The 25,773-nt window shown below is 64.6% G+C and overlaps 1 protein-coding gene across 4 annotated transcripts; it reads right to left on the bottom strand.

Annotated features, from left to right (window-relative positions):
• Positions 1-49: 49 nt before the first annotated feature.
• Positions 50-24,339, bottom strand: Palm (paralemmin). 4 transcript variants are annotated; one of them, XM_047531296.1, is made up of 9 exons: positions 24,169-24,338; positions 15,104-15,155; positions 14,854-14,934; positions 14,629-14,756; positions 13,267-13,417; positions 11,905-11,926; positions 10,441-10,503; positions 4,762-4,893; positions 50-1,791 (listed from the first exon to the last, which is right to left on the bottom strand). In XM_047531296.1, the coding sequence occupies exons 1-9, from the start codon at positions 24,171-24,173 to the stop codon at positions 1,265-1,267; spliced, it is 1,161 nt and encodes a 386-aa protein (XP_047387252.1). In that variant the 5' UTR covers positions 24,174-24,338; the 3' UTR covers positions 50-1,264. The 4 variants fall into 4 exon arrangements, with proteins under 4 accessions (XP_047387252.1, XP_047387253.1, XP_047387254.1 ...); XM_047531297.1 differs by having other exon boundaries at positions 10,441-10,500; positions 24,169-24,337; XM_047531298.1 differs by lacking the exon at positions 4,762-4,893 and having other exon boundaries at positions 24,169-24,339.
• Between the last annotated feature and the right edge of the window lie 1,434 nt (positions 24,340-25,773).

Here is a 25,773-nt window from a genome sequence, read left to right as displayed (position 1 = left end):
GGCCACACCCTCACCGCCCAGAGAAACCCAAGAACTGCAGGAACTGGGCTGGTCACGCTGTTTATTTGCTTCTCTGGGAAAGTCACGAACATCAGGGCCTCATCACACATCAAAGCAGAGGGGCAGCAAGGGCACTTGAGCAGACTGAGGGAGCAGGAGGGGGTCCCGTGGCCACTGGCCTGGCCCCCTGAGAGGACCCCTCCCGCCGCTGGAGGGGCTAACTGAAGCCAGGGCCCAGGCTCCCAGCCAGCATGGCCCCTGCCGCCGCCCTGAGGCAGCCGGCTGCTGGACCAGGAGGAGGCTGGAGTTCTGGGCCCTGGGCTGGAGGCCCCAGGAGGGGCCAGGTGGGCCTGGCCGTCAAAGCCAGCAGGCGAGGAGCGGGCGTCCGTGAGAGTGCCGAGGTGCATTGGGCTCCCGTTGGGCTGGCGGCACGGGGCGGGTCTCCTCTCCAGCCAGGGGACCTCCCTGCCCAGAAACGCCCCAAGCCCAGCAGAGCTGGCAGGTGGGCGGACCTCTGGGGTACGGTCGCGGGAACCCAGGACCCTGGTCCAAGCAGGCCGGACAGGAGGCCCAGCGTGGCCCCGGGGGTCCCCGAATTAGCACCAGGAGGAAGGAGGTCCCAGTGGGGGAAGGGGCAGCTCTGGCCCCGCCTGCCCTGCTGAGAAGACAGCCCAGAGGTCACAGACCCGAGGGGGCCACGTCCCCCACCGCCTCCCCAGGTGCCGCTGCCCACTGGCTGGGCCTGGTGGGGTGCCGGCCAGGCTGGGGGCGTCCAGAGGAGCCCATGCTCCATTCTAAGACCTCAAGCCCCTGAAGAAGCGTGGACTCACCCCAACTGCCCACGGTCGGAGGCCAGCGCCTTTGGCAGGGAAGCCAGAGCCCCACTCGCGGACCCCAGGCCCCTCAGAGACGTGGAGTGGCAGGAAGGCACGGGCAGGCTGGCCGAGGCCGCGGGCGCACCAGCCACGGCCTGGTGGGTGGGAGCCGCACCCCTGCAGCGGCTGCGGCATGGGGGTCCTTGCTCGGGAAAAGCAGGCCAGCCCGTCTCTCTCCCACCAGAGCCCGGCTCGGGGTCCAGCTGGTGCGGGGTGTGCTGCCAGGTGGGGCCCCGTCCCTCTTTCCAGTGAAAGGAAACTCAAGGGACGTGAAGCAACTCGCGTGTCCAGGGCCGAGAGGTCTGGGTGCGGGTGGGCAGGCGCCGGGAGGGGCCGGGCTGGCGGGATCTGGTGTGGAGTGGGGGCCGGGGTCTGGGGGCCGGGCTGGCTCACATGATGGAGCAGCACTTGCAGCGCTGCTTCTTCACCTCCAGGTCCTGGGGGTCGCTGGTGGCCGCCTGGGGCCCCACCTGGTCCTCCTCCCTGGAGACCGCCGGGCCGGGCGGCTCCTTGGCGCTGCCGTTGGGGGGCGCAGGCTCCTTGGCCTCTGCGGCGTCCTCGATGACCACCAGCTCGGCCGTGATGGCGTCCTGCAGCCCCAGCACCTTCTTGGTCTCAGCCTCATCCTCCACGTCCTGGTAGCCCATGAAGATCATGGTGACCGGGGGCTCCTGGCCGGGCTGGATGCCCGGCGGGCCCGCCGTGGCTTCTCCCGGCTGCGCCTGCACGCCTGGGATCTCCCGCCGGGAGGGTGTGGTCTGGGCGGCCTCCACGGGCCCCCGGGTCTCCGCTGCCCCCGTGGTGGACCCCACCTCGCTCAGAGCAGCCTCGTCTGCTTTGTGGATGAGCTCGTCCACCTCGGAGGAGCTCAGTGGGTGGATGCCGTCCTCGGCTGTGCCGTCCAGGGCGTGGACAACTGCACAGGGAGAGACAGAGGTGTGAGCAGGCCCCTGACAGAGGCAGAGCCCCTGACGGACACCTACGGCCCCTCAGGTCAGTGGGCGTGGCCAGAGTGGCCGGCAGGGGAAACTCGGGCGCACTGGGCTTCATCATCTTGCATTTTGAGGCTGTTCCGTAGTCTTGGACCAGCCCACTCCTGTGCAGCTACCTGGCAAAGCAGGGGACACGGTTTCATCTAGACTGTCCCCAAAGGCTCCTGTGCTGAGGGGCTTGGTCCCCAGTGAGCAGCGTGCGGAGGTGGGGCCTCTGGGAAGTGGGTGGAGCCTGAGGGCTGGACCTCCTCACGGGGTGGTCCCTGGACGGTCCTCAGCCGGAGGCACCGCGGAGGCGGCGGGAAGCGGGGGAGGACGTCCTGGGTCCGTCCCGGTCCTCTCCCCGTCTCTGCTTCCTGTTCTTTCCCTTGCTGTGGCCTTCCGGCACCATGCCCCGCCTCACTCAGGCCCAGAGCCGTGGAGCTGCTGACCGGGGCACCACAAGCCACAACGAACCCCTTCTCCTCTAGGCCGCTGTCCTCAGGCACATCGTCACAGCAACAGGTCTACCACAGTAGGTCTGGGTGTTTCTTTCCATGGTAAATGGAGCAAAAAAGAGGATTCACAAGAGGGGAGTATCTGGACCAAGCGGCCCAGCTGGCCAGGGCTGGACCCAGCTGCTTCTCGAAACTAGGTCCTCCGCGCAGGGGTCTGCCATCGCGGGGCGGGAGGTGAGGCCCACAGGGGCGCTGGCTTCTCGCACTCTGGGTGCGCTCGGGCCTCCCTAGGATGCCCTGAAGGCCGTGTGTGCTGGGCCCTGCCGCTGGCCGGCTGAGCTGGCTGTGCTCCCCGTGCACCAGCTCCAGCCCCCAGGGCTTGAGCCACCCCTCCCAGCAGCCGGCTGCCCAGGGCGGCACTGGTCCCGACCCGGGCGGGGGTCCTGCGCCTGGATGCCAGGAGAGCCCTCCACTCGTCTCGCGCACGGGGCAGGGGTCCCAGAGGGCGGGGCCCAGGACAGGAACGTGAGTCCTGGGGGCCACTGGGCATCCCCCCATCACGTCCATAGGGTGGACAGCTCGCCTCCCAGCGGGCAGGGGCGGGGCAGGTCTGGCAGACCAGGAGCACTTGCCCCAGAACAGAGCCCAGTGAGGCAGTGACGGGAGCCTCCGCGCCACTGTGGGGGGCACCGCGGTGCTGAGGCCGTGGGGCCAGCAGCCCGAGGCAGCAGGGGCCCCACCTGGTCAGCACACCAGAGCTGAGAAATGGACACCTGCTGCCACACCTGCACGGAGACTCCTGAGCACTCAAAGCCAGTAGGCAAGGCGTCCAGGCTTGCAGGTGGACGGAGGACACGTGGTGTGGCCCACCCACCCGCAGCGCCCTCGGCCAGGGCAGGAGCGAGGTGACAGCTGCAGCGTGGACAGGCCTGGGGACCTCATGCTGAGAGTCAGACACACAGGACACAGTGTGTGACCAGGGACAGGAGGGTCCAGGACAGGGGTCCAGAGGCGGAGGCGGACTTGTGGGTGTGGGAGGGACGCGGCTGCTCGTGGGACGGGCCTCCCCACGGGTGACAAAGCTCTGCGTGCTGTGACTGTAGCGCACCTGGTGAGTCGCACTTTAAGACAGGACTCCGTGACCTGGGATCACGTCCAGAGGCAGGCTTTCCAGGCTGCCAACCCTCCTGGGACCCCACCTCCTGGCGGCGTCCCTGACGCTAGACCCTCCGGCCCCTGGAAGCACCCTTTATTTGTGCACGTACTTTGTTTTTTGTGGTGCCGGGAATGGAACCAGGCCCTCCTGCATGTGAGGCAAGCGCTAACCACTGGGCAGCACCCCCATAAGGCGTCTTGAAAACGAAATCAGATTTCAGCCTGCAAGGCCCCGCTCAGACCCGCCCCGTGGCACCTGGCGCTCTGCCTAGTCCCTCTGTCCCAGCAACCGCACCCCACCTCAGGCGTTGACCACGCTGGGCCCTGCCGTGGTCGGCTTCCTCCCCACCTCCTCTGAGAAGCCCCCGCCCCACCCCAGCTGGAGACTCCCGAGGCCCCTGTACATCCCTGGCTCTTCCAGTAGCTTTCATCACAATATAATCGCTTAAATGATAACCAGGCAGGCGGCACACGCCTGTCATCCCAGCTACTCCGGAGGCCAAGGGAGGAGGATCACAAATTCAAAGCTGGCCTGGTCAATGTGGTGAGGCCCTGCCTCAAAATAAAAATAGAAAGGGCTGGGAGTGTAGATCTGTGGTAGAGCAGCCCTGGGTTCAACCCCCAGAACTGCAAAATAAACACATTAACTAGTCAATTATAAACAAGTGAAGCCGGGCACAGTGGTGCACACCTTAATCCCAGAGGTTCTGGAGACTGAGGCAGGAGGATTCTAAGTTTGAGACCAGCCTCAACAACTTTGGGAGACCCTGCCCGTAGATGTGTGATAGAGTACCCCTGGGTTCAATCCCCAGTACCAAAAAGAGTTCTTTAAAGAATAAAATAGCCCAGCACCCAAAAAAAAAAAAAGAAGAAAATAGGGGCGGGGTTGTGGCTCAGTGGTGAGCGCTTCTCAGTGGTGAGCGCTTGCCTCACCTGTGTGAGGCCCTGGGTTCGAATCTCCACACCACATACAAATATAAAATAAAGTCCACTGACAGGTAAAAAATATTTAAAAAATAAAATAAAATAAGGTAAAAACACAAGCCGTGAATGACCTCAGAGGGGCTGGGCCCACCGCCCAGTGAGTGTGGAAGCTGAATCCCATGAGGACTCCTACTCCAGCCCTGTGTCTGCAACAGGTCCAGCCATGGCAGTTCTGAGTGAGTGACCAGCTGGGCCGTGGTCAGGTCGAGGACCGCTGAGCCGGCGCGTGGCTGGGGGAGCCCTGCTCTGCTCTGCATCCAACCCTGCGGGGTCTGCACCCTGCACCAGGCTCTGCCAGGGCAGCGGGCGGGGGCCTACCTTTCGTCTCGTCCTCGTAGACCTTGATGCCCCGAGGAGGTGGCTCCCGGGGGAGCAGTGTGGTGCTGGACAGCACCCTGGTCTGCCCTGTCACCTTGTCCTTCTCCACTGTGATCTCAACTGAGTACGTGGCTGCCAGGAGAGCACCGGTTACGCGCCGTCCACCCCCGTGTGCCCTGCGGCGGCAGCCAAGCCAGGAGGGGGCAGCGCAGAGCAAGCAGAGACACGCAGTGTGGACATGGCTCCCCTGCCCAGGGCCCAGCTCCTCTGCAGGCATTCAAGGCCCATCCTGCCTCCCAGGGCCCAGTGTCCAGTGCCCAGCTCCTCTGCAGGCATTCAAGGCCCATCCTGCCTCCCAGGGTCCAGTGCCCAGTTCCTCTGCAGGCATTCAAGGCCCATCCTGCCTCCCAGGGTCCAGTGCCCAGTTCCTCTGCAGGCATTCAAGGCCCATCCTGCCTCCCAGGGCCCAGTGTCCAGTGCCCAGCTCCTCTGCAGGCATTCAAGGCCCATCCTGCCTCCCAGGGTCCAGTGCCCAGCTCCTCTGCAGGCATTCAAGGCCCATCCTGCCTCCCAGGGTCCAGTGCCCAGTTCCTCTGCAGGCATTCAAGGCCCATCCTGCCTCCCATGGTCCAGTGCCCAGTTCCTCTGCAGGCATTCAGGCCCATCCTGCCTCCCAGGGCCCAGTGTCCAGTGCCCAGCTCCTCTGCAGGCATTCAAGGGCCCATCCTGCCTCCCAGGGTCCAGTGCCCAGCTCCTCTGCAGGCATTCAAGGCCCATCCTGCCTCCCAGGGTCCAGTGCCCAGCTCCTCTGCAGGCATTCAAGGCCCATCCTGCTCCCAGGGCCCAGGGCCAAGCTCCTCTGTGGGCATCGGAGGCCCATCCTGCCTCCCAGGGTCCAGTGCCCAGCTCCTCTGCAGGCATTCAAGGCCCATCCTGCCTCCCAGGGCCCAGTGTCCAGTGCCCAGCTCCTCTGCAGGCATTCAAGGCCCATCCTGCCTCCCAGGGTCCAGTGCCCAGCTCCTCTGCGGGCATTCAAGGCCCATCCTGCCTCCCAGGGTCCAGTGCCCAGCTCCTCTGCGGGCATTCAAGGCCCATCCTGCCTCCCAGGGTCCAGTGCCCAGCTCCTCTGCAGGCATTCAAGGCCCATCCTGCCTCCCAGGGTCCAGTGCCCAGTTCCTCTGCAGGCATTCAAGGCCCATCCTGCTCCCAGGGCCCAGGGCCAAGCTCCTCTGTGGGCATTCAAGGCCCATCCTGCCTCCCAGGGTCCAGTGCCCAGCTCCTCTGTAGGCATTCAAGGCCCATCCTGCCTCCCAGGGTCCAGTGCCCAGCTCCTCTGTAGGCATTCAAGGCCCATCCTGACTCCCAGGGTCCAGTGCCCACCTCCTCTGCAGGCATTCAAGGCCCATCCTGCCTCCCAGTGTCCAGTGCCCAGCTCCTCTGCAGGCATTCAAGGCCCATCCTGCTCCCAGGGCCCAGGGCCAAGCTCCTCTGTGGGCATCGGAGGCCCATCCTGCCTCCCAGAGTCCAGTGCCCAGCTCCTCTGCAGGCATTCAAGACCCATCCTGCCTCCCAGGGCCCAGTGTCCAGTGCCCAGCTCCTCTGCGGGCATTCAAGGCCCATCCTGCCTCCCAGTGTCCAGTGTCCAGTGCCCAGCTCCTCTGCAGGCATTCAAGGCCCATCCTGCTTCCCAGGGCCCAGTGTCCAGTGCCCAGTTCCTCTGCGGGCATTCAAGGCCCATCCTGCCTCCCAGTGTCCAGTGTCCAGTGCCCAGCTCCTCTGCAGGCATTCAAGGCCCATCCTGCCTCCCAGGGCCCAGTGTCCAGTGCCCAGCTCCTCTGCAGGCATTCAAGGCCCATCCTGCCTCCCAGGGTCCAGTGCCCAGTTCCTCTGCAGGCATTCAAGGCCCATCCTGCCTCCCAGGGTCCAGTGCCCAGTTCCTCTGCAGGCATTCAAGGCCCATCCTGCCTCCCAGGGCCCAGTGTCCAGTGCCCAGCTCCTCTGCAGGCATTCAAGGCCCATCCTGCCTCCCAGGGTCCAGTGCCCAGCTCCTCTGCAGGCATTCAAGGCCCATCCTGCCTCCCAGGGTCCAGTGCCCAGTTCCTCTGCAGGCATTCAAGGCCCATCCTGCCTCCCAGGGTCCAGTGCCCAGTTCCTCTGCAGGCATTCAAGGCCCATCCTGCCTCCCAGGGCCCAGTGTCCAGTGCCCAGCTCCTCTGCAGGCATTCAAGGCCCATCCTGCCTCCCAGGGTCCAGTGCCCAGCTCCTCTGCAGGCATTCAAGGCCCATCCTGCCTCCCAGGGTCCAGTGCCCAGCTCCTCTGCAGGCATTCAAGGCCCATCCTGCTCCCAGGGCCCAGGGCCAAGCTCCTCTGTGGGCATCGGAGGCCCATCCTGCCTCCCAGGGTCCAGTGCCCAGCTCCTCTGCAGGCATTCAAGGCCCATCCTGCCTCCCAGGGCCCAGTGTCCAGTGCCCAGCTCCTCTGCAGGCATTCAAGGCCCATCCTGCCTCCCAGGGTCCAGTGCCCAGCTCCTCTGCGGGCATTCAAGGCCCATCCTGCCTCCCAGGGTCCAGTGCCCAGCTCCTCTGCGGGCATTCAAGGCCCATCCTGCCTCCCAGGGTCCAGTGCCCAGCTCCTCTGCAGGCATTCAAGGCCCATCCTGCCTCCCAGGGTCCAGTGCCCAGTTCCTCTGCAGGCATTCAAGGCCCATCCTGCTCCCAGGGCCCAGGGCCAAGCTCCTCTGTGGGCATTCAAGGCCCATCCTGCCTCCCAGGGTCCAGTGCCCAGCTCCTCTGTAGGCATTCAAGGCCCATCCTGCCTCCCAGGGTCCAGTGCCCAGCTCCTCTGTAGGCATTCAAGGCCCATCCTGACTCCCAGGGTCCAGTGCCCACCTCCTCTGCAGGCATTCAAGGCCCATCCTGCCTCCCAGTGTCCAGTGCCCAGCTCCTCTGCAGGCATTCAAGGCCCATCCTGCTCCCAGGGCCCAGGGCCAAGCTCCTCTGTGGGCATCGGAGGCCCATCCTGCCTCCCAGAGTCCAGTGCCCAGCTCCTCTGCAGGCATTCAAGACCCATCCTGCCTCCCAGGGCCCAGTGTCCAGTGCCCAGCTCCTCTGCGGGCATTCAAGGCCCATCCTGCCTCCCAGTGTCCAGTGTCCAGTGCCCAGCTCCTCTGCAGGCATTCAAGGCCCATCCTGCTTCCCAGGGCCCAGTGTCCAGTGCCCAGTTCCTCTGCGGGCATTCAAGGCCCATCCTGCCTCCCAGTGTCCAGTGTCCAGTGCCCAGCTCCTCTGCAGGCATTCAAGGCCCATCCTGCCTCCCAGGGCCCAGTGTCCAGTGCCCAGCTCCTCTGCAGGCATTCAAGGCCCATCCTGCCTCCCAGGGTCCAGTGCCCAGCTCCTCTGCAGGCATTCAAGGCCCATCCTGCCTCCCAGTGTCCAGTGCCCAGCTCCTCTGCAGGCATTCAAGGCCCATTCTGCCTCCCAGGGTCCAGTGCCCAGCTCCTCTGCGGGCATTCAAGGCCCATCCTGCCTCCCAGTGTCCAGTGTCCAGTGCCCAGCTCCTCTGCAGGCATTCAAGGCCCATCCTGCCTCCCAGGGCCCAGTGTCCAGTGCCCAGCTCCTCTGCGGGCATTCAAGGCCCATCCTGCCTCCTAGGGCCCAGGGCCCAGCTCCTCTGTGGGCATCGGAGGCCCATCCTGCCTCCCAGGGTCCAGTGCCCAGCTCCTCTGCGGGCATTCGAGGCCCATCTGCCTTCTGCCCCAGGGCCCTTGTCCCTCCCTCTCTGCACACCAAGCCCTGCTTGGCTACCAGGCTCATCTCCACATCCAGGTTCCATCCTATCACCTGAAGCAGAGTGGGTGGGAGAGGCCCAGTCCACCCAGCGCCCAGCCCAGCCTGACCTCTGTCCACCCTGACCCTCTGAGCACCTTGCAGCCCATGGAGTCCCAGGCTGCAGGGCCCCAGAACCCCTGGGGCCACAGCTCCAGGACCGGCTCACTGCTGCTCTGTGAGACTCACCCCAGGGATTCTCTGCACCTGCTGAAGGATGGCCCTCGGCTCCGGGCCCCAACCGCAGCCCAAGCCGGCCCGGGGAAGGAAGAAAGGGGTCCAGGGCTGGGCCATGGAGCAGCTCCTGCAGACCCCACCCGAAGGGACAGCAGAGCCAAGGTCCAGGACCCTTCGAGCCTGCGGTCCATCCCATCAGCGTGGCTCGCTCCTGGGTACCTGGGAAGCCCCTCAACCCAGGTGGTCATCTGGGTCTCCTCCTGCCCGGTCTCTGGTGCTCAGGCCCAGCTCGGCCCGGGGCTCCACTCTGCTCTGGGACCTTGTCCAGGCCCACCACTGATCTGCAGCAGGACACTGCCCTCAACTCTACTCCCTCGCCCCCCAGAGCCAGGTCCCTGAGACCCGCCCTGCCCCTGCCCCTGGGCCTTCCCATCCCAGTCAGGGCAGCTCTGTCCTCCCCAGCCTCTCCCTCGCACCCCACTGCAGCCTCCCTCCCAGCCTCCTTCCTCACCGTTAGTCCCCACCATCCACCCCTGGACTCCCAGCTCTGCCCGTCTGTTCTCCGCACAGGCACCAGAGGTCCTCAGCCCTCCACGGCGCCCCAGCTCAGGATCCAGCTCAAGTCCTCCCTGTGCCCAGAACCCTGGGATTCCACATTCTTTGCTTTGTATTCTTAATTTGTAGAGTGAGTTGCGCCCACCAGAATACAGGCTCCCCAGTCTGTGTCCCTCACGCCTGGCACAGGGCAGGTGCTCAATAATGTCCAGTGAATGACTGCTATTTAATCTCTTGTCCCTGAGTGGCCTCATATTCCTGTCTCTGGACATCAACTTCTAAGGCCTCCCACACAGTTGAGCAGGTTACACACTGCATATAGTCTCTGGCCAAGGAAAAAGTAGGGGGTACCAGACCCGGATGCCAGTCAGGGCCCTAACTGGCACAGGCCCTAAAGGTACCCCTCACGCTAGGAATCGCTCCCCTGGGCTTCTGCCACCATGCAGGGGACCCTGGGCGTCCCTGAGACCCTCCCTCCCTCAGAACATGGTCACACCCTACTCCCCTACTCCGTCTTCCCTTCCCTCTCCAACTCAAATAACAACACCTCCATGGTTCCTCAGAACTCGTCCCCGCCCGGCCCTGTGTGGTGCCGGGCCCTGGGTGCAGGGGCAGAATAGCCCGCTCCGGCGGGAGGACAGACAGGGAACGGCTGCCGGTGCTGACAGGACAGGACTCAGCTGACCTGGGCGCTTGGCTGCTGCACACGAGCCCCACCCAGCTGCCTTGCCCTAGCGGTCCTGCTGCGGCCCCAGGAGCAGGTGGGATGTGCAGCCAGCGTCTTCAGCAACGGGGCAGGTGCAGGCCTGTGGCCACCCCCACCCAGGGGCCAGCGTGGAGGTTAGAGTATGGAAGCGTGGGGCACTGGGTTAAAGTCGCCATGCGCAGGGCCCGCCTTCCTGGGGAAGCCTGGCCAGCGTGTGACCAAGTGCTAAAGCAGAGGGACGCAGAGGCCTGCCCCCAGTCCACAGCCCGGCCTCGGCCCAGCCACCACCCCCATGAGCATCGCCCGACCGACCCTGCCACGGCAGGCCTGGGTCCCCCCACCCCACCAGGCCCTCAGGACTGAGCTGTGGCCCGGGCAGTGGCTGGACACAGGGCTGGAGCCTGGGGGCCACCCACCTGCCTTCATCATGGGCGAGCCTCTGACCGTCCGCACAGGAGTGTTGGAGACTTGCTTCTCTGCTGGGCAGGCAGGGGTGGAGAGAGGGCAGGAGAGAGGTTACGCCACCTCATCACAGGTCCAGGTACCCACACACACGTGCACCCAGACCCGACCCCCCACGCATACGTGCACCCAGACCCGACCCCCCACGCATACGTGCACCCAGAGCCCGACCCCCCACGCATACGTGCACCCAGAGCCCGACCCCCCACGCATACGTGCACCCAGAGCCCGACCCCCCACGCATACGTGCACCCAGACCCGACCCCCCACGCATACGTGCACCCAGAGCCGACCCCCCACGCATACGTGCACCCAGAGCCCGACCCCCCACGCATACGTGCACCCAGAGCCGACCCCCCACGCATACGTGCACCCAGAGCCGACCCCCCACGCATACGTGCACCCAGAGCCGACCCCCCACGCATACGTGCACCCAGAGCCGACCCCCCACGCATACGTGCACCCAGAGCCGACCCCCCACGCATACGTGCACCCAGACCCGACCCCCCACGCATACGTGCACCCAGACCCCAGTGCACCCAGACCCCCAATGCCTGGGCCCCTTACATGCATCCAGGCACCCAGTGCACCCAGACCCCCAATGCCTGGGCCCCTTACATGCACCCAGACCCCCAATGCCTGGGCCCCTTACATGCACCAGGCCCCCAACACACATGGAGCCCCTCCCCCAAAAGGAAAGGTCAAGTTGGGTTCTCATTTCAGCTCAAAAGACTTTCACAACGTCCACGAGAGGCTGCACAGATGCACTTTAAATGATTAACTTTTAATTCTGCAGGGACACGGTGACACAAGGTCCCTCGTCTTGTGAATAATCAACACACCATGAATCAGACCTAAGATCTGTCGGCCGCTGTGTTCCACTGGCGGCTCTCGTGCTTTGCAGGGAGACAGGCCCACTTAAGACACGTTCGAAAACGTGGCTCGTATCGAGCAGATTCACCGTCGCCTCCTTGGGCTGGGGAGCACCCTGCTCAATCTACACTGCATTCAACGCCACGACGGGAGTGACGTTGCAAACGCCCCTTGTCCAGCTGCCAGCCTGGGGCTGGGATGCTGGGTCTTCTGTCCTTTCCTGCACCGCATCAGCGAGCAGGGCCTGTCTGCCGCTGCCCCGGTCAGTCCCTCCGGCCCTTGATCGCTAACGCCGCCATCTGGATTTCTCGCCCCACTGTACAGACGCAAAAACGGAGGCCGACCCACCCGCAGGGACCTGAGCGAGCGGGCGGGCGGCCGGTCTCTGCGCGCGCAGCGGGTGCTGCGGGCCTCTCGCCGGCGTTGTGAAACTGAGCGCAGGGATGACGGACAGGCCAAGCCGCTCGGCAGAGGACGGCGCGCCCCACCCGGCTCCCCGCTCGGCCGCCAGGGGGCGCGCGGCCCCACGCCGCGTCCGCGCCTACCTGTGGGCGTGCCCGGCGGGGTCTGCAAGAGAGAGGCAGAGGGTCAGCCGCCGCCCTGCCGGCTGCGAGTCCGGCGCCCGGGAGGGCGCGGGCGGCCGACGACGCGGTGCACCTGCTTCCTGTCCCCTCTCCCCTGGTGTTCCCGCTGGAATGTGGGGCGGTCTCTGGTGACCCCAACACTCCTAGGCGCTGTCCACTCCCAAGACCAGTTCTCTGGTGGTCTGCCCTGCCCAGCCGGCAGTCTTCTTACTGCCCCTTAACGCCTTCTGTCTCGGTGTCCTGCCTTTGTGTATGATGTCCCGTCCACCTTGAAGGCTCTGTTTAGCTTTTCCCATGGTGGCTCCTCGCTGAGTCCCTGGCCCTCCAACCAAGTCCCCCACAGTGAGCAGCTCTTTGCATGCTCACTGCCCCTGAGGTTGCTGTCCTGGTCAGGGTCTGCCTCTCCCCAGGATGCCCGTGGGCAGTACAGGCAGCTCAGAGTGTTCGTTCCCCTCCAGTGACCCCCACCGGCTCATCTGCAGACTGCCTGGAGAACTCCTACTCAACCTTCAAGACCCACACCCTCCAAGAAGCCTGCCCAGCCTCTTGTGAATCAGATGCTTCCTTGAGGTCCCACAGTCTCCATCTTCCTGGCCTCCCAAACCAGGCACAATCAGCAGAGAGGGTTCCAGACCGGCAGCCCCAGAGGAGCAGTCTCGAAAGGACACAGTGGGGCTGTCTTTCCAGCTGCAGCTCCCTGGGCAGGGACCAAGCTGACTCCAGCAAGGCCACGGTGCAGGCAAGGAGGCAAGCCCTCGGGTCTGCTGAGCCCACTGGGTAGAGGCGTTAGACGCCTCACACGTGCCAACCCTGAGTCTAGAGACTGGTCTTAACATGTCTGCTGCAGGGCAGACCCCAGAAGCAAGGGCCAAGCCCACCAGGGAACATGCCCGGTTGTCTGGCCTGGGGCCAGGTGCTCGACCTCCCTGGCCTGGGGTTTATCTGGCATCAAATCAGAATACTGCTCCCACCTAGAAGTGGGGGTCAAACAAACACGTAAAGTGCTCAGCACAGGGCCAGGTGCACAGCAGGTGCACAAGAACAGCATCAGCAATGGCAATAAGTAGGTGGCACTCATGAAAACCTCCCTCCCTGTGGGCCTGGTGTGAAGGGCTTAATGCTCCCACTCACTGAACCCTCATGACATCCCTAGCTAGGGCTCTAGTTGCTCCTGCACCTCATGGATGGGGAAACTGAGGCTTGGAGAGGCCAAGCCACGTGTCCCAGGCCTCAAACCCAGCACCTGCTCTCTGTGCCCGGGCCCCTGGGCACCCTGCTAAAGAACGGGGTCAGGGCCAGGGACCCGCCCACCCCACATCTCACCTGCTGTGAGTCACACACCACCTCTGGTTGGGGCTCCTCCTTGGCTGGGCTTGGGGCCAGGGCCCGGGCTGGACCGGGAGCCGCCTTGTTCTCCCCTGAAGTGGCGGGGGCCGATTCCCCGTTCTCCAGCACGTCGATTTCCTTCTCCAGCCTGAGGCGGGCAGGTGAGAGGTGACTCACTGACTTGACTTTTCCTAACGGCCCTGTAAGGTTCTCTCCTCTCTCTCTCTCTCTCTCTCTCTCTCTCTTTCTTTTCTTTTTTTGGGGGGTGGTGCTGGGATTGAACCCAGGCCCTTGTGCATGCAAGGCAAGCACTCTACCAACTGAGCATCTCCCCAGTCCCCCCCACTTTACAGCAGGGGAAACCGAGGCACAGCAGAGTCACGCAGCCACAAGGAGCAGATCGGGATTCCCACCAGGGCGGGCTCTGCCAAATCCCTTCACAGGTGGTTCAAACTCCCCCCTTTTCCACTCAAATTCATTTATTTCAACAGGAAACATTCTCTCTCCAGGGACAATGGAAAAAAAGTGTCAGGAGATAAAGGTACAAATAACCCAGCTTGGCTGGGCTCCACTCAGGCCAGCCACCCGCTGGACACCACCCCAGGAAACCTGCTCCCCCAGGGCCGCCCGGCGGGGCCGAGATGAAAACAGCTTCCAGTGCCTTCCTCCGCTGTGCCCCTGCTGCCGACACCCCCCTCACAGTGGTCTCCCCTCCCAGGCCAGGCTGCCTCAGCCCCACCTGCCCAGTGCCCTACCCGCCAGGAGGGATTCCCGCGCCCCCAGCCCACGGTGGAGACGCCACCCCAGGGAGAAGGAATCCTCAGCTCACCCATGCTGGGACCCCACGCCCCTGTCTCCACCACCCACACCAGAGAACGTGCGCCCCCTCTCAAGTCAGTCGGTCAGGACCCTGGCCAGCCTAGGTCCAGTGCAGGGGCCCCGTGCCGCGTGGCTGGGCAGGCTCTTGCCTCTCAGGCCCCTCCCCTGGTGGAGGGTCATTTCCCTCTGCCCTGCCCAGTCACCCTGGCCTGCCTGGAAGCTCGTTTTCTCCCACCCCCGCAGGGAAGGCCCCTGTCCCCATCCTGCCCCCGCCCCTGAACTTCCTGCAGGCCCAGCTGCCTGAAGCCACGGAGGCAACTCCATCCTGTGCTCCAGCACCACAGATCCCCCTTCTTTTTGAGGAGAGCCCCTCGGGGCTGTTCCCTGTCCACTCCTGGGGGGGCAAGGTGGCTTTTACAGCGGCTGCACCCAGGCCCACCCAGGTTCCAGAGCCCAGTAGTCCTGATGTTCTGCCACCTGACCGCCCCATCCAGAGGCGGAGCCCCAGCACCCGCCTGGAAGCTGGACCCCGGCACCCACCTGGAGATGGAGCCCTCCAGGAGCCGGACCTTCTGCTCCTCCTCCTGCATCTGCCTCCTCATGTCCTCCCCTTGGGAGGCTGAGGACGGCGTGCCCTCCAGCAGCCAGCGTTCCCGCAGGGCCTTGGACTGCAAAGCAGGGATTCGGGTCAGGTCCGGGTCAGGACCGGGGCCACGCTGCAGCTGAGGGCCAGGAGTGGGACTGGGTCGGGGTCGGGCTGCTGACCTTGAGGTGCTGCAGCTGCCTCCGGTCCTCCTCCAGCTGCCTGCGCTTGCCCTCGATCTCCGCCTGCCTCTTCCGCTTCTCCTGGTGGGAGGGAGGATGCAGGTCGGCGGGGCCAGGCCGCCGGGGCCCCACGGCTCCAGCAAGACCCCCAGGCCTAGGTCCTCCGGAAGTGAGGATGGCACTCGGCCCGCCGCCCACCCAAGACCCCTTCCCCCGTCCCCCCGCCCCCGTCCCGGTGGCCAGGACTCACTGCGATAGCCTGGATCCGCTCCTGCTGGGACGAGCGGTCTGCCTCGAGGACCCTGGAGAGGAGACGGCCAGCTGATCCACTCCACGGCCAGCCAGACCCCAAATCCAGCCAGTCTCTGGATTCTGCCCTCGTGCGTGGACCCCACGCTCGCCACTGACCCTCTTCCCCTCTGTAAAGGGGCCTCCCTGCCCGCTCCAGGCACTCTACCCGCCTCGCGACCTCCTCAACTCACTCAGCAAACCCTCCAGCAGCACCCCAAGGGCAGGCCAAGGGAGGAACAGTCCCAGGGAGCCGAACAGGAGGGGGCAGCCTCTGCCTGCAGACGGGCTTGGGGAGGGGGCAGCGAGGCTGGGCCAGGATGGATGCACAGGAGTTCACCAGAAGGGTACTGCAGGGAGCAGGGTGGACGCCCCACAGCCTCTCACCCACCCAGAGAGGGAAACCAGGAGGGCACAGGAAGCACCAGCCCCACCTCCCAAACCTGGTCTTCTAGTGCTTCCCACACCAGCCTCCAATGGAGTCCACAGGAGCCCAAAGGCTCAGAGAGGGCACGAGCTTTCCAGGCACACACAGCAAAGCAGCAGCAAGACCAGGGCTCCACTCAGTTCTCTTTCTCATCTGGGAGCCTCCCACCAGGGTTTTCACATTAGTCTCCAGGGCTGGTATGCAGTAGGTGCTCAATAAACATGAGCACTGCCAGATGCACCTGGGAGCAGGGTTTCCTGCTGTCTGGCGGACACTTGGAGAACTCCGCCCTGACTCCGCCCAGCCTCTGCTCTGCCTGGCCAGGAACCACCCGTAGCAGGAGCTTAGTGGACGCTGGGAGCAGGACCCTAGACCTGTCCGCTGGGTGTGCTAATGACCTCATGCCTCCGGCTGCTGCAAAGTCAGAGAGGAGCTGGGGGTCTGGGGCCTGTGGTAGGGGCTCCCACTGTCTGCCCCCAAGACGAGCTGCTGGCCTGGGCAGCAGAGGGCAGGGCCCGGCGGCCCCCTGTGAGCAGAGGGAACCAGACCCCAGGTCCTCCCCTCCCACCCTCCTCCTCCCAGGGGCTGAGAGCACAGGCCGGCCGGCCTCTGGGTCTCCCACCACCCTCAACGCCCCTTGACCTGTCAGTCCTGGAGTCGCCCAGATCCTCCCAAGGCCCCTGCACCTCCCCGGGCCTCAGTTTCCCCATCTGCCCAGGGGTGACAGGTACCTTCCCATCACATCCAAGAGTGTGGCAGGGAAGCAGTTCCCAAATCCCACACCACACTGGCTCCACCTCAGCCCCAGCTTGGGAGGCTGCTCAGGGTGCAGACAGCCCTGCTGCACCTTGCCGGACCCCCTGGTTCAGTTTCCTGGCCTCACCCCAGCTCAGCCCAACAGGTGACCCCGCCCAGCCCCTCCCTTCCTGGCAGGAAGCGCCTGCCCCTTCCAGTGATCCCAGGGGTGCAGTGCAGCTGGCCATGCCTTCTGTGGCTTCCCATCTCCCTCTGCTAGGATGCTAGGTTTGGCTGGGTGAGGCTCAGGAAAGGTCTGATCCAGCTTTCTGCTTAAGGCCCTTCCTGAAGGCCAGAGCAGCTGGAGCTGTGGGCCTGCCCTGCTGCCGTGTGATGCAGGCTCAGTGTCTGCACTCTGCTGCCCACAGACGTCTGCCCCTTCCTGCTGGCCCTACAACTCCCTGTGCCAGCCCAGGCCTCTACCATCTCCTGCTGCCTCAGACAAGTCAGCTTCTCAAATGAGACTAGACCCTGTGACTCCCCTGCCTAAAGTCTCCCTGTCCCCATCACGCTAGGGTGGAACCAGGATGGAAGCGCACGGCCCAGCCGGTGGCCTCTCCGCCCTGGCTCCACAGGTCCTAGCAGCCTCATGTCTGTGCAGGGCCTCCTACTTGCTGGGCCCCCTGTGGTGAACTTCCCCATGGCTGGAAACCAGGTCCCCAGGGCAAGGCCAGGGGTGGAGAGTGGGAGCCCAGCAGCCACTGCCCGAGAGCCACACCGAAGCCGCCCTTCCCAGCTCCGACCTAGCTTCTGGGAGTGGGCAGAGCTGCGGCAGGGGGTCCACACAGCCTCCAAGACCCCGGCGCCCACAGGGTGGTAGGCTGGCAGTCCAGTGCCCTGTCCCCACCCCGGTAGTCAGGTGGCCATTGAGACCCGTCACAGGGACGGCTGTATGGCCAGCCTGCCAGGCTGGAGACAAGGCGGGTAGTGTCCTTGCTTGGGCGGTCTGTCCCCTGAGCCAGGGCAGGGGAAGGTCAGGCGGGCAGCGAGAGGCGCCAGGACAGTGTCCCGGAGAGGCCCAGGAAGCGCATTTCACCCGCCGTCCAGTCCCACCCAGACAGCCTGCGCCCCTCTCCCTCCCTCCCCAGCCTGGGGGCGCCAGAGCCGCCCCGCCCCGCCCCGCCCCCGGGCGCCGCAGCGGCGGGTGATGGATGGCGGGCCCGCGGGAGGCGGTCGCCCTGGCAACCGCGCTGTCCCCATGGCAACAGGGAGGCCCGGCACGCGGGGGCGGGGCCCGCGCTGAGCACCTCCCGCCCCCGGCCGCTCCCGCCCGGGCTGGGGGCTGCTCTCGGGAGAGGGGTGGTCCCGCGGCCGCCGCGGTGGGGCCCCTCCCGCCCGGCACCCACCGGGCAGGGGAGGATGGAGCCGGCGGAGGCTGCGGGGGAAGGCTCATCGCCACGGCCGCGAAATAAGGAGATGCTGTGAACACTCGCGGGACAGCGCCAGGCCGGGGGGCGCGGATGGTCCTGCCGCCGGCACCCCGCCCGGGCGGAGCGGCGGGGCGGGCGGTCACCAAGGCGCCTGCCGGTGGGAAGCTGTTGGGGCTGAAGGCGGCGCAGTGTTCAGAACCGAGTGGCAGCGGCCCGCGGGCCCTGTGACCCCACGCAACCTCTCCCGGCCTCTCAGCCTCGCCTGCCTCCGCTGGCAGTGGGCAGCAGCTCTGAGCTGCTGCTGGAGGACGCCGCGCCTGGGCGCCCACCATCCGCGTAGGCAGGCGTCCTGTCCGCGCTTATTTTAACGGCGCTTGGAGCAAAATCTGGGCTCCAGCGTGGTGGTGGGCGGCTCAGGACCCGCGAGGGCGAGACAATCCAGGCTCCAGGAGAGGAGCTAACGGCCCAGCCCAATGACAGCCTGCAGGGGCCTCGCATAGCTGGGCGTTTGTTTTTTAAAGGACCAGAGAGGTTATGCAACAGGCCCAAGGTCACCCAGCAGGCAGGGCAGGGCAGTCCTGTCTGGAGGTGTGGGGGTGTAGCGGGTCTCCCCACAGGCCTTGCCCTGGAAGCTACTGCTGGACTGGCAGGAACATGAGGGTCCCATCCCAGGGCTGGCGCTGGGCCCAGTGTCCAGAACATTCCTGAGCTAACTGAAAGGAAACAGCTGACGGTGACCTTGGTCAAGCCCTGTGAGAGTCATGAGGGCCTGAGGGGGGTGAGGGAGCCAGGCGCCCCTTCCCCACTGTGGGCTGGAGAGGGCAGGCCTGACCTCACCTGTCTGGTCCCCCTGGACGCCCAGAGCCCTGTCCAGCGTGCCCTCCCACGGCACCAGCTCTTTCACGGCATGGTCTTGCCCCTCGCCCGTCCACGAGCCCTCCTGGACCCTCCTTCACCTCCTCCCAGGAAGCCCTCCAGGTGTCCAGCCCCTCAGCGCTCAGCTGGGGGGCTCCCAGGCCCCACATCCCTGGGGACAGTGGAGAACCCCAGGGGCAGAGGGCGCCAGGGCAGGTCACTAGCCTGGGACGGGAGGGGCAGCAGTGGACCCTGCCCTGCACCTCACAGCAGGAAGGGGCAGTCGGGGGTGGACCCAGCTGAGACCAGCCCTCTCTCTTCACTCCTGGACACTCAGGTCTGCTGTCTCCAGACCTGTCCTGGGCTCCTTCTCAGAGGCCACCTCCTCTGACCACCTGAGTGTTACTCTAGCACCTCCAAGTCCCCAGTCCAACCAAGAGCACCAAGACAAGCTCGGTCATCTTGCTTTTTCCCGGTCTCCCCAAGAGGACAGGGCTATGCTGTCCCTGGCACACAGCAGGTGCCTACTGTCAGCTGGACAGGGAGCAATCTCAGAGGAGGCCCCCAACCCAAGGCCCCTGGCCTCCGCCCCTGCCCTGCACATCTACCCGTCATCGTGTCTCCCTGTCCCCCTGTCCAGGTGCTGTCAGGCTTACACTGAGCTAAGGCGGGTCCTCACCTACCCAGCACCAGGAGTGCTGGCCAGTGAGCACACAAACACCAGGTGTCCACGGGTGGACAAAAGGGTACACACTGTGGTCAGTCTACCTGGAGCGTCCTCAGCCAGAGCAGGAGCGAGGTGACCGCTGCAGTGTGGACGGACCTGAGGTCCTGGTGCTCAGCGAGAGCCAGACACACAGGGCACAGGTGTGACCCAGGGACAGGAGGGTCCAGGGCAGGAGTCCAGAGACGGACGTGGACCCGAGGGGGGATGGGCTGCTTGTGGGGACAGGGCTGCTTGTGGGGGGCGAGTGCTCTGGGCGGGGAGAGGCCGTGGAGTGTGGACACCAGCCCACCCTCAAGGCCTCCTGGGCCAGGGACCCGGACCGCCACGAAGTCCCCTGAGCCGCAGGGACACCTCGGACTCATGCCTGAAGGTGACCACGCTTCTCCTCTGTGGAGCTGGGGAGAAGCCAGGGCCAGGCCGGCCTCTGAGGGGAGGGGACCTCCCACGGTCCTGTCCTCGTCCCCACCCAGGGATGGCGCTCAGAAGGCTTCGGATTTTGGAGCGTGAGGTCAGGGCTGCTCATCCTGAACTAAGAACATGAGCTGGACACTGGACAGGAGTCAGGAGGCCTGAACTGGAGCCTCAGCAAGGCTGAGGAGCTCAGTGGGTTGACCCATCCAAGCTGACCTTTCCGCTGGCCAGGCGCGGCTGGGCTGTGGGCCTGCCACCTGCATGGGCAGTGTGAGGCCCCGCCTGGGCCTCTGGGTCAGTAAGCACATGCTGGCGAAGGGCACCCCTCCTCCATCTGTGACGGGGTCTCAGGCCCTGCCCAGGCCACTCCATCCGTACCCAGGAGGTTCCAGGGCTGGCCCGTCCCACCCGACTCCTCTGCCCTGCAGTGCCCCCACCTGGCTGCCCTCGCTCTGGTCCTCGCTAAGCTTCGCCCACCACCAGGCCTGGCTACCCTGCTCCCCAGCCCGGGCCCAGTTCAGGTTCTGTCCCCATGACCAGTGACCGGCTCTGACGGTCCCTGAATTCCTGCTGGAAACCTCCGGCAGGAGACAGCCACCTGCTGACGCTCCTGACACAGAGACCTCCACAGAGTCACCATCCAGGACAGCAGGACCCTGGACAGGCTCCTGAGCAGACTGCCCACCCCTGGGGCAGCTCTGACCACCACAAAGCCAGGCGCAGCAGCCACACCTGTCGTCCCGGTGACTCAGGAGGCTGAGGCAGGAGGATCCCAAGCAAGGGCGGCCTGAGCAACCCAGTGAGACCTCATCCCAAAACAAGATATGGTACAGCTCAGCGGTGGAGCACCTGGCAGCAGGCACGGGCTGGGTCCGTCCCCAGCACTGCGGGAGAGAGTGCAGAGGAGAGGTGGGAGGGAAGGAGAAGTCCTGCAGGCAGGGTTCACCTGCCTGGATGAGGGCCTCCCCCGGCTCCGGTGGAGATGGCTTGTCAGAGCTGAGCCCCAACTTGCTCCTCCCTGGTCCCACCCCTGGTGCCTACATGGCCCTGGCTCCTCTGCTGCTCAGACACTGCCCACAGCTCTCCAGCAGGTGGTCCGGGCCTGGCGCAAACCAGAGAATGTTCCCATCTTTGGATGCTTCCCACCTCTGGGTCTTGGCAAATGCCACTCTTGCCACCAGATGCACACTTCTGCCTGCTGGGTAAACCCTTGACCATCCTTCATAGAAAAGGACCCTGGTGGAAGAAGTCGGGAGACCTTTCCCACACTTCTTTTTTCTGGTACTGGGGATTGAGCCACATCTCCAACACTTTTTTTATTTCTTCAATTTTTAAATTTTGAGTCAGGGTCTTGCTAAGTTGCTTAGGGCCTCACTAAGTTTCCCAGGCTGGCCTGGAACTTGAGATCCTCCTGCCTCAGCCTCCCAAGACACTGGGGTTACCAGCGTGGCCCCTGTACCCAGCTTCCCCTACACTTCTCACCCTGCGTGGATGGGAAGGTCAACAGGCAGCACCTGTCATGTGAGCAGATGATGGTCTGGACTGAGGCAGGATATAAGGAAAGGTCATGTTTTCTAAGAACATCAGCCCATTTCGCAGCTTTAAGATCCGAGACTTCCCCATCCCCTCCCACCCCCGCCAAGGATGGACCTGGCCATGGGCTGAGGCAGAAACTCTGGCGCTGGGTGGTACGGAAGATACTCAGGTCCCCACCTGCCAGCACCCAACCTCACTCTGCAGGAGGAAATCAGCCACAGGGAAGCAACATGCCCAAAGACCCTCAGGGGAGCCCCTGCTTCCAAACCAGTCACAGAAGTGATGGGGAGAAGGCTGCATGTGTGCCCGGGGCCAAGACCCCTGCCAAGGATCCCTTCCATCTGGCTCGAAAACTAAAAGCAGGTGCCACTGCATCTGATACCCTGGATCCCCCACCCCGGCCACAGCCCCTGGGATGCAGGAAGGCACCAAAAAGCACCCCAGCCCCCACCCTGACAGCTCAGATGCAAACCCCACCCCAGGGCTCCGGCCCTGCCTCCTGGCACCTCCTGACCTTTCTGGGCCTGTGTCCCACTTCAGATTGCTGTAGGGACCAAGCACCAGCGTGAGGTGCTCAGGGCCACTCAGGGCTGGGCCAGGGAGATGCAAGTGTCCAGGAACTGAGCAAACAGGCCACACCTGCCTCCTCCCAGCCAGCAGTGGCTCCATCCGCAGCAGCCGAGGGCTACCCCTCTGGGGTAGAACGCTACCTTGTTCCCAAGACGGAGAAAACCAGAAGTCGTTGCCCCAAACGTAAGAGCCAAAAAGCCGAGCACAGGACAGTCGCGGCGGAAGTGGAAGCTGGTCACTGCACCCAGTCAGCACTGAATTCCTGCCTTAACCCACCCACTTCTCCCCAGGGGGAGCTGCCGGTGCAGAGCACCCAGCACACTCTCCCTCTGGAGAGGGCCCAGCTGAGGGCGGAGGAGGAAGGGGCAGCGCAGGCCACACGCCTCCCGGGCACAGGTCCCGCCAAGAACCTGCTCCCTGCATCCGGCATGCTCCCTGGCTACTCCCCGGTCGCTGTTACATCCTCACATTGCTAATGAAAATTACGACTTAAGTCAACATTTTGGCTTCCTTCGATCCGCAAATGCAATTTTTAAACTTCCCACGACTGCTGGCGCCACAGCACCCAGCGCCTGTCCCCAGCGTGGTGGGCTGTGAAATCATGACGGAGAGGTGAGCTGTCACGTTCTGGCTGCGCTGCCTCCCTCCGTGCCTGCAGTCCACTTTGGCCCAGAGGAGAAGGCCCAGACGCCCAAGACGGGCCAGTCTCTGATGAAACCTCTCCTACCCTCTGTCACCAGGGAACCGGAAAGAGGCTTTCTCCCCTGCTGTCCACAGCTGCAGATGCCCAGCCCTGGTTGCACCCGTACACAGCGACTGATGGCCCAGTGAGGGCCCCATGGGTCATAGCTGACCCATGCCCAAGAAGCTACAGGGCCAGTGTGGGAGGGGGTTCTTGGTGTACTGTGTGACCCTGGGGCAGCCACTATCCCTCTCTGATTCTTGGGATCTCCAGAAGGGAAAGAAAAGGGCAGCGGGAAGGGGAACAGTAGGGCCCAACCAGCAAATTCCCTCAGGCTGCTCCTCTGGGTAGGTGTGCTCCCTGCTTCCTGCCCCTGGGCAGCCCCCTCCCATGGCCACACCCTGCCCAGGCCCTGCTGTCAGGAGGCTCTGAGACTCCCCTGGGCCAGGAGAGGGGAGCAGAAAACCAAGCCAGGGGCAGGGCACAGGCAAGCCCAGGCCCTGGCTCCCCTGAGCCGGGCTGGGCTCCCAGGGCGGGGTGGGGAGCAGGCCAGGCCTTTGTCTGGTTTTCAAAAGCAGAGGACACTGGGTGTCTCTCCTTTCCCAGGCAGCGAGGGAGGAGGTGCTCCCACCCAGGCCGGGGTGTGGCGGGTCATGGTCCCGGGTAATCCCCAGGGAAAGTTACCACTTAGAAAACACAGCCAGAGGGAAGGGCAGGGACGGGACCTCCGGCCTGGAGAGCCCTCAAGCCAGCGTGCTGGGTGGGATGGTCCCAGAGTGGGCACCGCTGGACCTTTCCCAAAGTGTCAGATGGGTGACCACAGAAGACTCGTCCCAATCCACTGCCGACAACCTCGGGCCCACCTGTGGGAGTGAGGGGCCTGGAGGGCACCCTCAGCCGGGAAGAGGGGCCTGAGCCCTGCCTGGTCAGGCACACTCCGTGGGAACCTGTGTACAGTCGCTCATCTGCCCAGCTGCTCCGGCCAAGGCACTCGGCTGCCCCTCCTGCGCACAGCTCCAGGATTCCAGCGCAGCCCCCTCCCCGGCCCTTTCAGACACACCGCTGGGTCCCCTTCTTGGGGCAAGGGTATCAGACTCCCAGAGGGGCGGGAGTCAAACCCGAGCTTCCCTCTGGGAAACGCCTAGTGCTTCTCCGCCCAAGGACGAAAGGCCAGCGAGGCCCCCTCCCACAGTGCAACTCGGACAGCACCTGGCGCCAGAGCTGGGCCCGGGCAGGGGCTGCGGACAGCACGCAGGCCCTGGGAGCCAGGGCGGAGCAGGGCTGGCCGAGTGCGCCCCAGGGCGCCAGCGGCCGCGAGCTCCGGCCGGGGCGGGGGAGGGGTGCGTGGCCCAGGCCGGCAAGTGCCACTGGGGAGGGGTCGTCGCTCCCCGAGGCCGCCACCCACAGGTGGCCGAGGCTCGCCCGAGGGACGCGGGCGGGCGTGGGCCTGCCCAGGTCCCGGAAGCCCCCAGCCCGCGCCCCCAACCCCGGCCCGTGGCCGCCGGGGTCTGCAGGGGGAGGCCCCAGGGCCGGCCCCTCGGAAGCTGGTTGAGCCGGGAGCCCCTCGGCTCCGCCGTGTCCGCGCGGGGGCCGCGACGCCCCCACCGGAGGCGGGCGTGGGGCCTCGGGCGGCGGCCGGCGCGCGCCTACTCACTCCATCTCCGCGCGAGGTCGGGTCCGCGGTGCCGCGGCAGGGACGGCGCTGGCGGGCGGCTAGGGCCTGGCGGCCGGGGCTGCGCGGCGCGGGGGCGGCACCGGCGCGGGCATCGCCGCGCGCGGCGGGTATTGTCCGGGCGCGGCCGGGTGGGCTCGTGCGCGCGCCGCGCTCCCCTGCGCGCCCGCGCTGCGCCTCCTGCAGGCCGGCGCGCAGGCCCAGCAGTCGGAGGCTCTGGCCGGCGGTTCCCAGACAGTCCCGCCCTCGCCGCCCGGGTCACAGAGCCAGAGTCAGCGCCTTCCCCGAGGAGCCGGGCGCACGGGGTCAAACTGACCTGTGCACCGGGAGAAGGAGCCCCGGAGGTCCCAGCGGCCCGCGGTGGGAACCTCTGCGAGGAGAGGCTGGCGACCCTGCTGCAGGCGCAGAGGCCAGAGCGGGGGAACCAGGCCAGGAAGGACAGCAGCAATCCGGGCAGGCTGGAGGCCCAGCCTGGGCCGAAGGGCTGGACCTGGGCTAACGAATCTCAGTGCGCTTTCCAGAGTGACTGAGGGGGCGGGTGCAGGAGGCCAGGGGGCCGGCTTCCTGGCCATAGCGGGAGAGAGAGACCTGTCTTCCCAGGGTCTGTAAGGACGCTGCAGGGCCGCCCACGTGCCCACCCTCGGGGACCTGGGGCGGCAGGCCTGGAGAGCTTCCAGAGGCCCGTTGTTTTCCTGCTTGCTGGTGCCGGATAAGCGGGTGCATGTTTGAAGGAAGATGGTTGGACGGATGAGCTGCCCAGCCTGGGAAGGGCCACTAATGAGGTCTTCCCCTTTACAGACCTTTGTGTTCCCACTTTTACGATGAGCACACTTTCATTTTAGCATTGAAGACAGATGGATTAACAAATAAAGAAATGGGGCTCAGCTTTCCTCCCTCTGAGCTGTGACCCTGGATCTTTCCTAACCTGCCTGACTTTACTCTGCCATCTCCTGGAGCTTGGGGAGGACTAACAGAATAGACTCAAAGAGCTCGGAACATGGTCGCATACACTCGCTCGGGGTTGGCAGGCTTGCTGTAAAGACCCAGATAGTAAATATTTTCAACGTTGTGGGACAGACACCTCTGAGGCAAGGACTCTGCTCTGCCTTTACCACTTGAAAGTAACCAGAGGTGATAGGTAAATGTACAGGTGTGGCTGGGTGTCAGTAAAACTTTATTTACAAAAAAATGGGCAGATTTGACTTGAGGCTGACAGTCTGATGATCCCTGCACTAGGCACTCAAAGTGACCTTTGAGTAGTTTCTTCAGTATTCCTGAGCCTCTGTGTCCTTTCAGGCCAAAGTGATTTATCAAGTACCTACTGTGTGCGAGGCATTGTTAGCCCAGGATCTCAAAAGTCCTATTTTTGTAGAGACAGCAGTTTTTTAATTTATTTTTTGCCTCCTAACTGAGGAGACAGAAGGTTTAAAGGCTGTAGGTGCAGTTAAAAACAACAGCAACAACATGAGGGAAGGCCAGGTGTGCAGTGGCTCAGGCTTGTAATCCCAGAAATGCAGGAGGCTGAGGCAGGAGGATGGCAAGTTCAAGGCCAGCCTCAGCAACTTAGGGAGACCTTGTCTCAAAAAC

This window comes from Sciurus carolinensis, chromosome 17 (genome assembly GCF_902686445.1).
Source record: "Sciurus carolinensis chromosome 17, mSciCar1.2, whole genome shotgun sequence".
NCBI lineage: Eukaryota > Metazoa > Chordata > Mammalia > Rodentia > Sciuridae > Sciurus > Sciurus carolinensis.
Note: the sequence above shows the minus strand (reverse complement) of the source record. Positions and strands in the feature narration are given on the sequence as shown.

What these genes read in the sequence shown, in the direction of transcription:
- Palm (XM_047531296.1), bottom strand. An exon ending in AGCGGATCCAGGCTATCGCA is followed by an intron (nt 14,935 to 15,103) that starts GTGAGTCCTGGC and finishes CCCTCCCACCAG; the next exon opens with GAGAAGCGGAAGAGGCAGGC. An exon ending in CTGGAGGGCTCCATCTCCAG is followed by an intron (nt 13,418 to 14,628) that starts GTGGGTGCCGGG and finishes TGCCCGCCTCAG; the next exon opens with GCTGGAGAAGGAAATCGACG.